Genomic DNA, 18633 nt, shown 5'->3' on the forward strand with positions numbered 1-18633 from the left:
ATAAAAGTTTGTATAAATTATTATAAACACTGCATGTATAAGTAGTTATCCAAAAATGTAAAAATATTTCAGGCAAGAAACGCATGAACATAAGAAAATTAAAAAAAAAAAAACGATCTCACCACCACTAGCGTCCTACATTTATGACATAAACATAGGCAGGAAAATAATCATTCATTTATTCTTTTTGATACAAAGTGTTTGTTAGCATCCCAAAAAACTAAATCGAATATTTGGTGGTCTGTTAAGGTTTAAATATATATATATATATATATATATATATATATATATATATATATATATATATATACACATATATATCGGATAAACAGAAAGTTAGTGTTCTAGTCTTTAAAGGCCAAATCCACCACGCCTTATTTTATTAATAATCACAAGTTGTAAAAAATATACATAACATTTAAGTTTTATAAAAAAACTTTTTTTTCTTGGTGAATTGTACAATTTTATTATTCCGTAGCTACAGTTGTTAACATTCTGGTCTTTTTAGTGCTCTGCACGCATGCTGAAATTTAGGAAATCTTTCAACGGCTGGAATAAAATAAATCGAACAATTTTAATTCAAATATCTTGTATAATATATTACAAACCAAAGTCAAGCTCATTCACTCATTGATTCCAACACATTCAAAGATATGAAAGAAAGATGCGGTTTTTTGCATTCGACGTGGGGCTTCTTTGAAACTTACGGAAAAATTTCCCCAAAATTACGTTTTTCAGTTCTTTACATGCCAGAAAGTGGCATTTTTTCACTCGACGCGATATATTGTCGAATTAACAGAATAATACAAAAATTATAATATCGACATCGACAACCTTCCAAAAATGGAAAAAATAACTCTACAATACACTTTTTCTTCTATGTGTGCTAGAAAGATGCGATTTTTTGCATTTAAAGTATCTGAAAACATTTTGAAATTATTGACAAATATTGGAAAACGTTAAAATTTTTAAAACCCTCCCTCCTCAAAATTGAAAGATCACTCGCTATATTATATTTGTATTTTGATTCGTTTTTTCACCTCATGTAATTTTTATTCTATGACACGGAGTCAAGGCCGAAAGTGTCCCACAAGTTAAGAGGATGCAACTTTTGCAACTTTTGAAAAAGCTATTTTTTGGTTAGTTAATTACAAATCAAACCATTAGCCATAATAAATTAAAAGGGTCCACCATGTGTATATCACAGAATTAAAATATAATTTAAATAATTTTCAAACGATTTTTCTTAGACAGCCATAACGATCATGAACGGAATTCTTAAATCTTATACGATCACTTTACACTTTTGTAAATTTACTATTACAGATGTAACATTTATACATAATGTTAAATTATTGTAATGAACCACGGAAATGGGGTATACCACACATTCCGCATTTAGTGGTTTTAATGGAGAGAAATTTTATAAAACGAACATTGTAAAACAAAACGAATATATATGATTTTTTTTTCATTATTTTTTTCGAATACTTTCAAAGGAAAAATTTATTAGTATTACCGCCAAAAGGATAGACTATATTTTATGTGTTATAACTATAGATAGATATTTGGTAAAAGTAATTTTCTAAAAAAAATATTAAATTATTCGCTTAAAACGTTCTAAAGTTTCAAATTAACATTAATTCAATGATTTAATCTAGTGCAAACATATTTCATCTTATTATATACAAGTGATCAAAATGGAGGTAATATTTCCAATAGGGTTTTTATTCACTAATGTCAAACTAAATAAATAATATTATTCAGTTTTCATTGACATTTCATCATGGAAAAACTTCGCCTCAACAACGTTTATAAATCGTACTATTATATTACGAAAATGGACGCTCAGTGAAAAGTGTTTATCGAGCGCTCAAGCCAATTTATAGTGTACATAATCGTCCTATCGAACGCACTATTCGGCATACCATCGGCAAACTCAAGAATAATTTTACATTATTGAATAATACTCGACCGATTAGACCACGTGTAGCCCGAACTATATAGAATATTGCGGCTATAAATGAGTTTTGCCATTGACCCGGAAAAATATATTCGGCGCCGTTCTCAACAACTTTGCCTATCTTATGGCACTACTTGGACGATTTTACGCAAAGATCTTGATTTGAAAGCGTATAAAATACAGCTAGTCAAAGATTTGAAGCCGGCTGATCTTCCAAAGCGTCATAATTTCAGTGAAACAATGGATTTACTGCGTAGTCGTTTCGGTGAGCAATTTATCTCTTGTCTCGGACCGGTGGCTTTTAATTGTGGGAGTATGTAAAGTCTAAATGTTTTGTGGATAAACCAGCTACTATTGAATCTCGCAACTGATTCCGCAAAATCATCCTTTGAAAAGCATTTATGGCACTCACTATAGTCTTCTTTTAATATTTCCTCTTATTATTTAACTTCTTGTTTCCCTTTAAAATAGTTTTATTAATTTAGGAAAAACTGCGTACAAGAAAATTATATATAATTTTCTAAAAATATCAAAAAACCTCCATTTCATACTTGTATAAGAAAATTTTTAAATAAAAAGATTTAAGATTAATAAAACAAAACCAATGTATTCAAAATCTTACGAGAAACAACGTTTGCATTGGAAAGTTTTATCATAGACTCAGGGGTGTAGCTACCGACGTATCAGCCGTATCAGTAATACGAGGCCCCCGGGCTCCAGAGGCCCCTAACGTGTGCAAGCAAAAATAAGTAAAATGTTATCCACAATGTCAATCTCGTTAATCTCGTGCTTCCCGAAAAAAAAACATGGTTAAAAAACTGCCAAACGTACCTACAGAATTTTCATTCGCAAATGACAAAAGTCAAAAAGACTTCCGGAAAACTGTTGGTTAAATACAGTAGACATCTCAGTTAATCTTTATGAACAATTAATTTCTCTGAAAACATGCTTAAAATCTGAAATTCAAAAAATGTATTCCATTAAGGACCTCATGGAATTATGGCTGATAAAATTCTATAACTTTTCAAGTTTTCCGGAGATAGCTGCATGCTTTCTATTATTGGCCCTTCCAGTTACAACCGCAACAGCTGAAAAATGTTTTTCAAACTTAAAACTGATAAAAAAATACCTAAGTCTTTCGATGGGACAGGAACGGCTATCAGACTTGTTACTATTGTCTATAGAGGCAGAAATTTTAGAAAAACTGAAATTGTCCTCCGCTATAGATGATTTAATAAATCAATTTTCCGAAAAAATGACAAAAAAAGTGTATATTTAATTTGAATTGAGCTCAATGTTTAAGAGGGAGTGATAACTTATAATCAATATATATTTATTTTAATTTACTGCAAGCATTTTTGTTTTCTTTTTGTTTTGTTTCTTATCCTTAATTTGGGCCCCCTAACTAATTTTGATACAGGGCCCTTTCAAGGCGAGCTACGACACTCTATAGACTAGTAACATGCTAACAAAAATTCAATCAGAATATTTAATAATTCTAACCCTTCGATGCGTACATGTTCCTTACTTCACATGCGTACCTGATATGGTACGCAGTTGAAGATAATAATCGTAGTAAATATAGAATTAGAAGAATAAAGGAATTGATTTGAATCAATTGAACGTTTCGTCATATTTATGACTTCCTTAGCAACTTATTACTATGAAGAAGTCTTAAATAAATTACGATACGTTCAATTTATTCAAATTAATTCTTTTATTGTCCTAATTCTATTTTCTACGAATTAATTAGTAATATGAAGTATGGATACGAATATTGAAATATTTATTTATTTTCAGCTGTTAATTTCAATTTTATATATCCATCCTATCAGTTTATAATTTTATAATCTAACGAAATAATCTCTGTATTTTATAATGTTCAATTTTATTCTTACAATTGGAGAAAAAAAAAGTTTTTGCTCTCTTTAGACTTTCCCACGTTATCCTTACCTATGTACCCTTTTTTTAAATCGTTTGCCTAATTTGTAAAAAAATATCCTAAAATATAATATAATAAATTTTATCTATTGTATTTATATCCAAACTTTTCTTGTTTATTATCTGAAATCCAGCATAATTAACGATTATATTTTATTTAAAGGTTGAATTGGAAAATTGGGTGAATAGTATACATAGTGCTTGTGCAGCAGCATTTGCACGACATCGTGGAAAAACTGGAACTTTACATCTATTACAAGAAGAAATTTTCCGACTGGAGAAAGCTATTGAATCTGTAAGTGAATTAAATTTATATTATTACTACTTTTATTGTTTTTATTTATTTTTTTGCTCCTTGTTAATTTTTAATGTTTAAATAATGAAAAGTCTGCCATTTGCTTAGTTTCGAACAAACACTAAAGCAGTCTAATGGTTCATACTTACTCATCAATATACACAGTAAAACATTATCCTTTTTTAATAATAGCCAATTAGTCTACAGAAATGATAACTATTTTTTATGTATACTTACGTTCATGCCTTATTATTATTATTATTATTATTATTATTAATTATTATTAATAAAAAATTACATAATACCTTAAATTATAATCAGTTTCTTACACAAGTTTCTACCTTCTATATTTTATTGATTCTATCTGTGTTTTTGATTGTTTCCTTTCGCAGTTGATGAAAATAACTTTTAATCTATTTCAATTAATATGCATTGTAATGTAAACAAATCCTTTGTACTTTGGATCAAATTTTTTTTTTAAATTTAGTTATGAAAGTAATTTAGTTGCGTAAAGGCGTACCTGCTGGTATGCTTAGGGTAGAGGATTCGATTCACATCGTTACTACAAAAATAAATTTAAATAACTGTGTTTTGCTGGTGTAGTACATGGTATATGCATGGAGCTGATGCACTTAGATTAATTGGGGAACTCAAATTAAATGGGGAGCTTATATAATCAACAAAAAGTGTGGTGTGAGAATGGGCCTTATGGCCTAAGTGTCCCTTGCAGATAACCATTAGCTTAAAAAATTAATTTAAGTCCTAGAATGGAAAATTTTCTTTCTCATAAAAAACAAATATCAAGAAAAAATGCGGTGATCTATTTAAAAAAAAAAAAGATGTCCTCAATCTCAATTATTTCATCCTCTAGAAACCTTAAAACTCTTGCCCGAAACCTTGTAAAAAAACATTTAATCTTGCAAAGTTATTGAAAAAATGACCCTAAGAAATAAAAATGGTGCAATTTAATAATAACTATTTTCACCTATTTTCACTTTAAAGAAATTCCAGCGTGACAGTAGTTTACAGTAGTAAAACCTACTTTTCGATAGAATTTCACCACCAATTTTTTTTTTACAGACTAAGAATAGGTCTTACTATTAAATCTCAAAGTTACAAAACCTATCATCGTTTAATACGCCAGCTAATTATTGCCAAAGTTCGTCTTTTTAACGTAAATTGTTCATTATTGAGAATTAAGACTGAAACTTTGAGATTTAATTTTAAGCCCTATTCTTAGCCTGTGTGAAAAAAAATTGGATAAATTCTGTCGAAAAGCAGGTTTTACAGTCGTCACCACGTTGTAACCCCATTAATAATAACTGCACTTTTATAATAATTTGCATTACTGTCATTTTGGAATTTACCATTATTTGTTGTTATATAGCGGCAATAATGCAATAATACAATTCATTACATACTCTGTCGAAATTCTGAATGTCGTAACCATTGTAGTTTATGAGATATAGCCAGCTAACATGGATTGGTGGACAGCGGAATCTTAGTAAGGAGGTTCCATTGGCTACCTTTTAGATACGAAACCCTAAAAAAGTGACCGGAAATTTACAAATGTCGAAAGATGATATTGACTATCTATAACCGAACACAAAAAAGTGGTTTTCATTTATCGTACTCTTTATTTTTACTTCATAAAAGGTGTATCATCTACATCATCAAATAGTACAGTTAAAGAAGTTACAAATAAAGGAAAATGAAAGCAACCGCTCGCATTTTTCTTAGGCCTCATGGATTGTGTTTTTTAGGTGTCAAATATCATTAGTCACGCATGAGTTAGTGTCGCAAATGTTTCTATTTTGTGAATTCAATGGAAAGGTAAATGTTAAAGTTGATTTACAAAATTAATAATTAGGCAACTTGAATTACATACACGTTATACATGCATAAAAGTTTTCTATTGTTTGACAAACACTTAACATTTACGTCATACAAGTTGCCTAATTACTAATTTTTTTAAGTGAACTTTTACATGGTTGTTTCATTGAATTAAAAATGAAATTGTTTATTAACAAATAGAAACATTTGCACCACTAATTCATGCGTTACTAATGATATTTAGCACCTAAGAAACACAATCCATTGGGTTTAAGCAAAATGCGAGCGGTTTCTTTCATTTTCCTTCATTAGCCGATTTTTGTAACATCTTTTACTGTACTAAAACTCAATTTACAAAAGTCAGTATGTATCTAATTTTGAAAGAACTTTATCATATTAGTCCATATTGTACCTTTATACATGAAATATTCTAAAAATAGCTACTATAATATTATCCTGTGTTGTTTGTCTTTTTATTTTATTTTTTTTTGAAAACAAGAAGTATTACCTATATTTTTTCTCTGAGCCGGTTAAATCTATTAGATTAAATTTAGAAAAATGTTTGTATGTCAACCGTTCTCAAAATGACAAATTGTTTTCTTCTAAGATTATAATAAATAATGCTTCTGAAGGTGTGTTTGTGTGTATATTTTGTTTTCTTTAGAGGTCGTATTTTACTTTTTAAACTAATATTAGTCAGGTTAAGATTTGACAAGTTATGCTTTAAAAAAAGTTGCAAATAACTTACACAAAAGTTTATTATTATATTTGAGTACCTAACGGATTTCTCGCTTAGTATTGTTTTCAGTGCCTTATGGAAGTATATCATTGGCGAGACGGGAAATAGTTTAGTCAAATCAGAAATTTGTCAATGACAATGAACATCTGGGACATTCTTTGCATGCTCCCGTGGTGTGTAATATACTAATTGTACTATCTTAATTTGTTATAAAATTTTCCGTATCTTTAATTGTAAAAAACAACTCAAAAATGCACTGAAAACAATACTATGCGGTAGTTTTGTTTAGCAAAGCTGGACGAAACTTGAAAACGAAACGGACGGGGAGGGGTTCCAGAAAGGAGTTATACCAAACTTAGGACCTTGTCGATATAAACCCTGATACGAAGTTTCATTGCTATTCCCTCAGCCTCTCCCTAGAAAATTCCGTTTTCCAGTATTTGGAAAGGGGTGTGCGCCTTCTCGAATTTTCCCGGATATGTGGCTTATATCAATCCTAGGAACACCTTAAGGTCAAGCCTTGTGCCAAGTTTAATTGAAATCGTTGGAGCCATTTTGGGGAAAAGCCCAAAAAAAAGTTTTACCAAGGGTGTGGACCGTCTCGAATTTTCCTGAATAAGAAGCCTATACCAATCCTAGGAACACCTTAAGGTCTAGCCTTGTGTCAAGTTTAATCGAAATCGTTAGAGCCATTTTTGAGAAAACACCAAAAATCCTGTTTTGGCCTAGAGGGAAATACCCTTAAAAAAAGGCCTAAAGAAAAAATGGAAAAATCGTCTGGAATTATGACCAAACGGAACCTATGTACCTAGTTTGAGAAAAATCGGTTGAATATTGAAGGCTCCAGCTTAGTAACAGACACACCGACATACCGACGGGCGCAACATTTTTTAAAAACCACTTTTTTGGAATCAGGGACCCTCAAAACGCGTATTTCCGTTGAAACCTCGATATCGATTTTTTTTTTCGATCACAATACTTTATTATATTTATAATATAATAAAGTAAAAAACAGAAAGAAAATAAACTTCCTAGAAGAAATTATTTTCCCGGGCTCCTGTATTACAACAGTCTGTATAGTTTTTAATAATAAACTAAAACTTTATAGTCATGAATGTATTGATTGTAAATGTTTACTGGTGATAAATGGCGGTTAACTGATATCCGAACTTAAATTATATATTTATTTGAAAGATGGTGTCACCATTGGACTATGTTTTCAAATTCCCTCTTTAAATTACCAAGTAAAAAAGAAATGTAAACTTAACCGATGAAAATACGGAAACTACCTTATAAATACCCGATACAAACATCCGTTTAAATATCGAATGGAAAATTTCATCAAAATCCCGAGTGCAAAATAATATGTTTTTATGTGATAGCGAAAAACTACTATATCTACCCCTAAATGTTATGAAATGTTATTCCAAGCCATGAACTTCATCTCTATTCAATTATATCCCAATCCATTACTAATTAAAAAAACAAGCACTTTCATTTATAATGTACAGGCTGTCGAAAAACTCACATTCACCTCTTCAGGAGGCATCCATACAATTCTATAATTAAAGTAGTGTATCGTTACCATGGATACACCTCCAATAAAACTCACGCACGGTGCGAATATAGCATTACAAAATTTTACTTAAATTTATTTAAACATTTACAATAGAACTTGAAACAAAAATGAAATCAACAAGTAAAAATAAATACCTTTTCAATTGTTTTGTAAACAAATTAGTAATGAGCTATTTATACGTATTCCAAGATCGACAAGCACTTGATGGTTAAGTTTATTTCAAGTACTTTCAAAGAGAACACTTGATAATTAAACTACCACAAATATAATAGAAGAGAATGATATACAGCAAAATAATTGACATTGAACCCTGACTGATTGACATAATGGGTATATATTATTACCAACCATTAAATTGCAGTCAGGCTAGAGCATACCTCTATAGCAAAACATACTTTTCTTTTAGTTCAGTCGCTCAATCGACCAAAAAAATGAGATTAGCTTTTTTGAGATACACACTCTGTATGGGTTCTTAATGTTATCAAAAACAAAAATTCAAAAAAAGATGCACAAAAATTTTTACCCGACAATGAATCTTTACCCGTTCTCTAGTTATAAGCAATTGAAGTTTCGAAATTGAGAAATGTTTTTCTCGAAAACGACGGGAAGGGGGGTATAATAATAATATGAAAAGAAATTACTTTTATGTACTATTTACAAAATTTTTTTCGAATTTGTAATAGAAAGGGGTCTATATCTCAATTGAGGAGGTAAGAGACCAAAATGAACCCCCTCAGGTCGAAGTATGACTACATATCTACAAAATATCAAAAAATCAAAAATTTTATTTACTTATCTAGCAGAAATTGCAGAATTAACATTTGGGACATTTTTCAAAAATTTGGGAATTTTGAGCTTTTTTATTGGGCAATTTGGGCAAGGACTCTAGATATACTTATACACGATTAGTTCTGGATTTTTTTTTAATATGAAGCCGCAGAATACTATGTGTTTCACTCATTGTTTATGAGACAATAACGTCAATAAACTATTTAATATCTTCAATTAACTAAAAGGTCACTTTTCTCTCCTATTCTACCATGGCAGTGCCTTAAACCGGACCAAAAAAGCGACTTTAGGTCCCGGGAAATCTTTGGCAACCCACTTTGATACGGTTAAAAATCAAAGTTTGACAACCTGACATTGAACAACTTTTTACTCTACAGACAATTTTTATATGTACATAGGTTTTCCAACAGTCTTCTTACTAAATATTACCCTCGATAAAGTTTCATCATTTTTAAACTCACCGTGCAATGGAAAATTTTTCTGAATAATTTTTCCCGGAAAGCGATGTATAACGAAAGCGACCCATATAGATATAGCCTCTGAAATTTATGTTAGTATTAAAATGATTCGCCGAAATATACTCAACCCGTAGACCTAATCTATCGAAATTTCAGAGGTACATCACTAAATATCAAATGAGATAGATGATTGTTGATTATGTACTTACCTATTCTACGACCTTACCATTATTATATACACATTGTTGTTGTCAAGTGCTTAACAATGATTAACAACTCTACTACAATAAGTGCTTACTAATACCTCTTTAAAACGGAAACTTGTTGTTTATAATAAATAATAATACCTCTTTCTAACATTTAACCTCTTTCTTATAGTAGAATATTCTGAATCTAGATAAACCGAGACACTTTAATTGATCTTGTAAAAGACCTTGTCATTCTTATTTCTTATTGATCGTATGCAAGATCAAAGAAATCCATGTTTATCATCTCGTATATATTATTTTGGTTACACAAATAACCAATTGCCTCAGAAAGTGGATTTGAAGACGTCAATTAGTCGTCAGCATTAAAATAAATGTATGAGCAACTTTTCTTCATAAAAAAAACGAATATTTTTTTAAAACATTTTTTCAAAATTCGTTAGCCTTTCAAATATGTCATTAATTTTGCATTTCGGAAAAAAATTTCATTAATATTGCATTCAATCAAAAGAAAACTTGCTAGCTATTCTGCTTTAGCCAAAAGTTGCCAAAGGCAATAGAGGACATTCATCTGTGTTCATGACTTTGACCTGAAATTCTAGTTTCAAGGTCATTGATTTGATAAAGTTATTAACACAGACGAATGTGTAAATTTGATTTTTTGAAAATTTAAAATGGGAAAGTTCCCTTACAATAAAAAAGATTAAAAATGATCAGGTACGTATTTTTCATTTTTTCAAAATTCCACATTCTAAAATAGAAAATGGGGTAGAGCGTTAAAACTGACCACCGTGTAAAATAATATAGTACGAGTATACTTTTATTATGTCTAACATGTTAATAAAAAACAAGTAAAAACAAACAATTGACTGAGTTAATTATTGAAATACCTTGTACACAAAATGTTGAAAATCAGTGCTTGCATTTTTTTTATAAATTAGTACAGTTTAAACAACCAACACAATTATCATTTAGTTTTCCAAATCCTAATTTCGCCTCACGGATAAACAGTGAAGTTTACGAAAAAATGTTTTAAACAAAAGTTGTTGAATTTTTTATAATGAATATTTTTTAATTTTAAACTTCTGTTCTATCGCTAACGGTTTACAAGATGGGTCCCACGGACCACAGACCCAATTGACCTATGTTCCTCATAGCCTCAATTTTTACGTTATGAGCAGGCTATAAAAATTTAAGCTTGATATCGCATTTCGTTTTTGAGTTATCGTATCCACAGACAGACGGACAGACGAGCAGACGGACAGACAACCGAAAATGGACTAATTAAGTGATTTTATGAACGCCTATACCAAAATTTTGTTCGCAGCATCAATATTTTTAGGCGTTACAAACTTGCGACTTAACTTAGTATACCTTGATATATGTTACATATATACAAGGTATAACAACGATCCATAAAATTTAAGGAAAAATTAAGGAGAATAATTTTTTTGTAAAAAACGAGCAAAAAGTAATTTACGAAGACAATTTATCAAGAAAAACAATACTATAAATCAATAAATTATGTTCTATAATTCATTTAATGTTATGTTCATGTTAGAAAAACAGAAAATTTAATTGTTTATGACGAAAAATTTGACATTAAGCAAATGATAAATTAATGTAAGAAAGATAATCTTGTCTTATACCTTCTTGATACTAAAATATATTTTTTACGAAATGTGAAAGTTAGGTGATATTTTTTTTTATCATTATTTATCCTTCTCTCATACTTTTCTTTCTTTCAACTTTCCAAAAAAGCGTAGTAAAGTAGTAATTCTATTTTTATAACTCTGATGAATTTCATGATTTTTTTTTTGGCAAAGTGCCCAATTGTACAAACACAAAAGGAAACCATGTATATATGTACCGTAAATTATAAAAAAAAATGCTATTTGAAAGTTGGTAATACTACTTTTTAGCTTTTTTTAACTACGTTGGCATGATTGTTATAGTGTCGATTTCGTTTGTTTTCTTTCTTATTAAAACATTTATTCAAGAGAATTTTTTTGAAAAAAGCAAAAATGTCAATTTAAAATAAATACACCTTCTATTTATTTACTTAAAATCGATTTAAAAAGAATTGGCACGAAACGGCTCGCTTTTCTGGTTCAAAATTTTCTTTGGCAATTTTTCATCACTTGCTACTTGCAATAAAAACGAGTAGAAATAGTTTAAAAATTGGATAAAATATAAATTAAAAATTAGACTATATACAAGAGAAGAAGCATTGAAAAATAAAACAAATTATAAGGAAGAGTTGTCTTAATCATACCATCACATAAATCTTCTTGAATTTTCACAAAATAATTTATTGTTTCTAGACTGATTATTTTTAGAACATGTCATTTCAAAACTGTGGATAGTTAAATGTGCCACTGAAGCATTGCTTGATTTTATCAGTTTGGAAATATTTATTATGTAATGCATAATTCTATTATCCCTTTTTTTTTAAGAAATACCATGTAAATGACGATATTATATCGCCAACTTCCCTATGCAGTTAAATACTTAAACTAAAATAAATCCAAGAATTCATATTAGAGTTTCTGCTCAAGAAATTTATTCCGGCCGCTAGATAACTAAAAACAAACACGCATATAACGCGTAGATACTAGGTTATACAATAACTCAAAATCTAGTTCAATCGAAGTTTTCGACATCACAAACCAAAATAATAAAGAGGACTTTAAACTCCACAAACAATTATTTGAACTTAAGCTAAAAGGGTCATTCAGACAGCTGGACTACAGACAAAACCAGTAAGACTCACATAACTAAAAAATTAATAAAAAAATAATTTCGGTCATTTAAATTTACTGGGCGTAGTCTAGAAAACTGTACAAAGCTGTAGTGACTATTAAGCCAACATCGATGGATAATGATCGTGTTTTCTCGTTATCGAAAAACATTGTCACTAAAATAAGAAACCGCCTATTAGATAATGCTATTAATGCTCTTGTATTTCTAGATGCTTATTTTATAAGGAACAGCTTTGAATTAAAATTTGATTTCTTTGTTGATTATTTTTTGAAGTTACCTACTGGTAGAATTTTAATTGACTTATACTAAGCTCAAATTAAGAAAATAGTATTGAAAGTTACTTAACTTTTATAAGTTACTTATTTTTTTAAATTTAATTAAAGATTGTTGTACATTTGGGAACTTGTAGGGACGCACCTGCATCCACAATCTTGGTTTCGAAATCCTCAACAAACTAAACGAATAATATATATTGTATTTTATAAATCTCTGTATAAATAAATTCAAAACAAGGAAGCTTTGTAAGCCCTAATTACTCTTAACAATTAACCCTGTAGCTTACAAGGCCCACACCCTAGGGAACACCTTTCCAAATACAGGAAAATGGGATTTTCTAGGGAGAGGCTGAGGGGACAGCAGTGATACTTTATTGTGTCTGTTGCACTTTCTCTTGGTTTTAACTCTCAACCAGTAAATAAATATCGTGCGATAAGGAACATAGTTCCAATTAACAACGCCTGCAGCTGTGTTGTGGCAGGCTTGTCAAATATTCGACTTGTTGGCCTATACCAGTAGTCCATCAATAAGCATCCACCAGTATAGGTAATCGATAGTAGAATGTAAACAAGGAAAGTCCAGTAAAGGATATAGTTTGATTTTACCTAGAAAGGTTATTTCCTTTATATTTGATTAAAATAAGCATAAGTCTATATTAAAATTAAATTTATCAAAAAAATTTTGCATAGATTTCTTTAAATTTAGTGCAATAATAATTTTACCATAAATAAACAGAATTGGTGTGAAAGTTAAATAAAATATTTATTTTGATTTTAGCATAAAGTTATGTATTATTAATAAATTCATAATTTTTCTTTACATAATATAACTCACTGATACCACAGTAAAGGATGGTATGGTTAAATTTATTCGCATAAATTTACAATTTTTTTAACATATTAAAACAAGTAATAAATTTATTTATGAAAAGTGAATTTTGAACTTATTTTTCTACCTTGCATGTACAAAAAGTTTTCTATATTTTACATTTCTATGATATGTCCGCAAAATATTTCAAAATAAATATAAAATAAATAAATATAAACAGGAACAACCACTAATAAAGGAAGTATTCAGTACGTTAGGTTAGATTTACTGTTCATCGATTATTAAAATTTAAAAAGCTTGAATCCAAAACCTTGTTTCCCGGTTGTCCAAATCTTTTTTATTTTTAAGAATTTTTTTTTAATAATAATAAATCCATACTTTAAAAATAAAAATATCTAAAATATTGATTTATTATAAATTTATTATAATTTATTGTTAAATAAAAAATTCAAAATAACCGACTGAGTTAAATCAAAACTGAAAAGAAAGAAACCAGTCCAGTAGTTACAATAGCAACTTTAACTATCCGAGCTCATTCTTTTGAAGATATGAGCCGGTCTAGATATTAACGGGATCCTACCGTTAAAGTTGCTTTGTAAACTACTAGATTTGTTTCTATCTTTTCAGTTTTGACTTGACGCAGTCGGGTTCTTTATTTTTCTAATTATGAATTTTATTTCAGACTTTATAGTGTCCCGGCACTTAAAAAAACCCTCTTTTATACTATATTTAAACGTTTAAAACCCATTCATTATTAAACTTAAACATAAAACTTATATATTTTTGTAATCCCCTTTTTAATTACTTCTATTTTGATACTCTACTCGATAGTTTTAGTTTTGTTTTTTATATTAACGTATTACTGTTTCGTATCAAAAATTCGCCATTTTAGTTTTTTTTTCCAAAAACTTGTCTAAGAACACTTGGGTATTTAAGACGAATATAACATTATCTAAACTGTCGAAATTCAACGAACCGTTTGGGAGAGACATGGTAATAAAGAAATTAACAAATATACATGCATACCTACATGATACACCGGGAAACATAACCACTCCTTGGCAGTCGAGTAAAAAATTATCTTGTGAACTATTATTTGAACAACAGGTACCTCGATTTAAATAAAGTAGTCGCAATATACCGCAAGCGAGAACATGAACCTTGGAATGTTTTTTAAACTAATTTTATAATTGAACAATCCATTGTAGCATTATTATCACAGCAAATGTGATATTTTCTTAAATTACTTTGTATGGAGTTTACTATACAACTATACAAACTTAAATCGTTATTTATACGATTGTTAGAGTGACCTTTCGGCCAGGAGATAAAGAAAATGTTATACAAACCACGTCCAGAATGTTGGATATTCTGTAGGGTGTTATATAAAGCCACTTTGAAAATTCAATACCCTCAGAAACATTTTCTTGACAGTAATTCAACCGACATACAAATTTTTAATCTTCTTACTCCCTTTGTAGGGGCTGTACTGAAGTGTAAAGCGTTAAAACGGTTTACATACTGAATTTCAACTCATTTGAAAAGGGCGCTCCTAAAAGTCTACTTATGATTGGTAAATTAAATCGATATTTGCAAAGTGATCGTGCACGATAATATTTTTACTTATTTTTCAACGGACTTTCCAAACAATATTATTTTAATATTATCAATATCCATATTTCAAAACGAGGTTACAGTGCCATTTTGATACGAACCTTTAACTACACTTGACCTAAATCCATTACTGGGCTAGTCAAGACTCGAAAGCATTGTTTTTTATATTTTTTTATACATATTTTGTTTAACATTATTTAATAAAATTTGGGTCAAGTATTGTTTATTTTAATATCATTCTGTACGTACAACTCTAAAAAAAAAAACACACGAAAACAATAAAATTTTAGTACTGACAAAGATAATTGTTTTTATAATAGCAATTTTAGTTTTTGTTTTTGTTATAGCAATTTTATTTAAAATTATAATACAGGGTGAGTTGTGAGGAATGCACCAAATTCCAGGAATGGAGCTACGAAACTCGTCACAGATTCGTTGAAAGAAATTAATAACAAGTTGTACTATACAAAATGTCCTTTAATAAAATACAGGTGCAATTGAAAATTGACTACTCCCATCGTGAGACAAAGATTTCCATAATACAAAGAAAAGTTTTGCCATGATTTTCCAAGTTAGATCTGTAGAACCTAGTACAAAGGCCAAAAACCCTTAGAGCAAATTTATAGTTTTATAGTTATATATTAATAGTATAGAATATTCTTAAGAAAGTTTAATATTTTATTTTACAAACTTGCTCTAAGGTTGTTTGGCCAAATTTGTATTAGTTTCTTCAATATCTGACTTGGAAGATCCGTTGGCAAAACTTTTTTTTTGAATTATGGAATATTTGCCCTCATGGTGGGAGGAGTCAAGATTTTTAATTGCACCTCTTGCTTCAACGAATTTCAACGCATGTCCGCTTCACGGGTTCTTTACGTATCGGATTTTTTTATACCATATGTAGATATGAAATATATCAAGGTATACCAAGTTAACGCTTAAAAATATTGACGCTACGAACAAAATTTTTGTATAGCTGTTCATAAAATCACCTTATTAATTAGTCCATTTTCGACTGTCTGTCCGTATGTCTGTCAACATGATAACTCAAAACAAAAAATATCAAGCTGAAGTTTTTACAGCGTGCTCAGTAAATAAAAAGTGAGGTCGAATTCGTAAATGAGCAACATAGGTCAAGTGGGGCCTGGGTCTGTAGAACCCATTTCATAAACCGTTAGAGGTAGAACAAAAGTTTACTTAAAAAATGTTCCTTATAAAAAAAAAAACAAATTTTGTTTGAAACATTTTTTCGTAAACATCACTGTTTGCTCGTGAGAGCAATAACTAGGCGCAAATTATGTAGTATGTATTATATGGGAATATCAGTTAAGTGTGTGACATGTATGTATGTATGTATGTTTGGCTATCTTTCTTTACTTATATGACGTAAAAAAATAAAAAGATTGCATAATCAACTCTGTCTTTACATGGTATTTCAACAGTTAACTCGGTCAATTGTTTGTTTTCACTTGTTTTTATCAATTACGCTCTAACTTGAAATTAAATGAGAATCGGAAAACAACATTTGTGTTTTTTACCTTGTTTTCACGTGTAGAAGACACATCTGGAGTTTGGCGCATTTCTCACGATTCACCCTGTAGATTACTATATCCAAACAATTAAAACTAATGCCTTTTAAACTCAATACATCAAATAAATGAAAGAAAATGTTGTGTACATACAGAGAAACCAAATCAAAGAATTAATGATAGGGGTTTTTCAACAATTTAAACGAATGTGACGTCATCCTGAAGAATACTTTCGCCGCTACACAATGAGCTATGTTAATCAAATAAATAAAATTTAAACCAAAGGCAGTTGTGATACTTTATCTATCTGGAGGTAAAGAAGTGAAGTAAAACAAAGAAAAGTCGAGGAGAAAGGGTGATCAACGGAGAAAGTACATATTAAAAGAATAATTATGCGAAAATTTCGCATTGGTCAATTTAAAAAAAAAAAAAAATGTATGTAAACTCTGTGGTATTAAAAATATAATCTGACTATAAACCAAGTAAAACATCCTTAGTCTTATTTCCTTACATGCGATGATTTCACTAATAAGAATATTACTTATGAAAAACATTAAATTAACTAATAACTTTTACTTCGCAATGCTAATTGTATTTTAAATTGTTTTAAATTATTATGCTGATATATGTTCTTTTAATTTTCGCTTTTCGCCATCTCTTTAAAAGTAAAGACGTGTTACGCTCTTAAAAGAAGAGAATAAATTTTACTTTACCATACAGAAAGTATGTTAAAGTATAGTAATCATGCAAAAAATAATTTTGGAATTTCCTCAACATTTCGTTGTTTAAGGACCCCTGATCAAATTTTTCTCTTTTAGAGATAAGATTCAACTGTCTTGAAAAGGGTATATTTAGAGTTTACAAGGAAACCTCATGTTTTGAGGTGTTTGGAGACCATACCGTCTGACATCTTGTTATATAATTCGATACATACAATACAGGTGGACCATTTTAATATATAATGGCTAATACCTCGTTTTATAATTAACCAATCAAAAAATAGCTTTAAAAAAAGTTGCAGAGTTTGAAGAGTTTATGGTGTTCTGATATCAGATTGAACCTAATTCTCCAAGTTTCTTAGTCAATTTAGAACTTAAGGTGATAGAACACATAAAATTAAAAAATCGTTAGCTTTCGGAGGAAATGTTATTAAAAATTATTGCCTTTAAACGAAAGAAAATACGCTTAAAGTTTATCGATAATTGTAGGTTAAAGTCATGAGCAAAGCATTTTTCTGTTACTAGCGTGTTTTCTTTGAAATAAATGCAATAATAACATATTTTTAAGTCAAATTTCCTCTGAAACCTAACGATTATTGAAAAAATGTTTTCAATAAACAGTGTTTGTTTTTTTATGTGGATCAATTTCTAATTTTAAGTTTTCTGCCCCTTTCCTTTTAGGATCTAAATTTACTATTAAAGCAACCCGAAGAAGTAGGTCCAGTCTGATGTAAAAACATGATGAGTCCTATTTTGGGTAAAAACCTAAGAAGGGTAATTAGTTTTGAAAACCTAACGATGACTTACACAGAAGTTTTGTTTGCAACTTCTTTTCACAATCAATTCGCTAGATTTATTCCAGTGATTGTCTTTTCTCATTCATATGACGTTGCCATCCGGTCACTCAAATGTGTAGATCAACCTTAAATCGTTTATTTATTATATACTCGGGTGACGTTGTAATTGTTAATTAACTAATTACTCCACCCATTCCTATTTCGATTGACATGTACGATTAGCAAACTGGCAACAAGAATGTTCATCTACGTAATTTAATAACGTAAATTTTTTACACAGTTATTATGATTGTGTTAAAGTAAT

The 18633-nt window shown here is 29.5% G+C and overlaps 1 protein-coding gene across 1 annotated transcript in view; it reads left to right on the plus strand.

Moving 5' to 3' along the window:
- The window catches only part of LOC123290870 (protein still life, isoforms C/SIF type 2), a 92297-nt gene that overhangs the window by 15080 nt on the left and 58584 nt on the right, over positions 1-18633 (plus strand). Inside the window, exon 3 of the mRNA XM_044871219.1 lies at positions 4068-4199. Coding sequence (XP_044727154.1) covers positions 4068-4199 — 132 coding nt within the window. The remainder of the gene's footprint in view (positions 1-4067; positions 4200-18633) is intronic.

This window comes from Chrysoperla carnea, chromosome 1 (genome assembly GCF_905475395.1).
Source record: "Chrysoperla carnea chromosome 1, inChrCarn1.1, whole genome shotgun sequence".
Taxonomy (NCBI): domain Eukaryota; kingdom Metazoa; phylum Arthropoda; class Insecta; order Neuroptera; family Chrysopidae; genus Chrysoperla; species Chrysoperla carnea.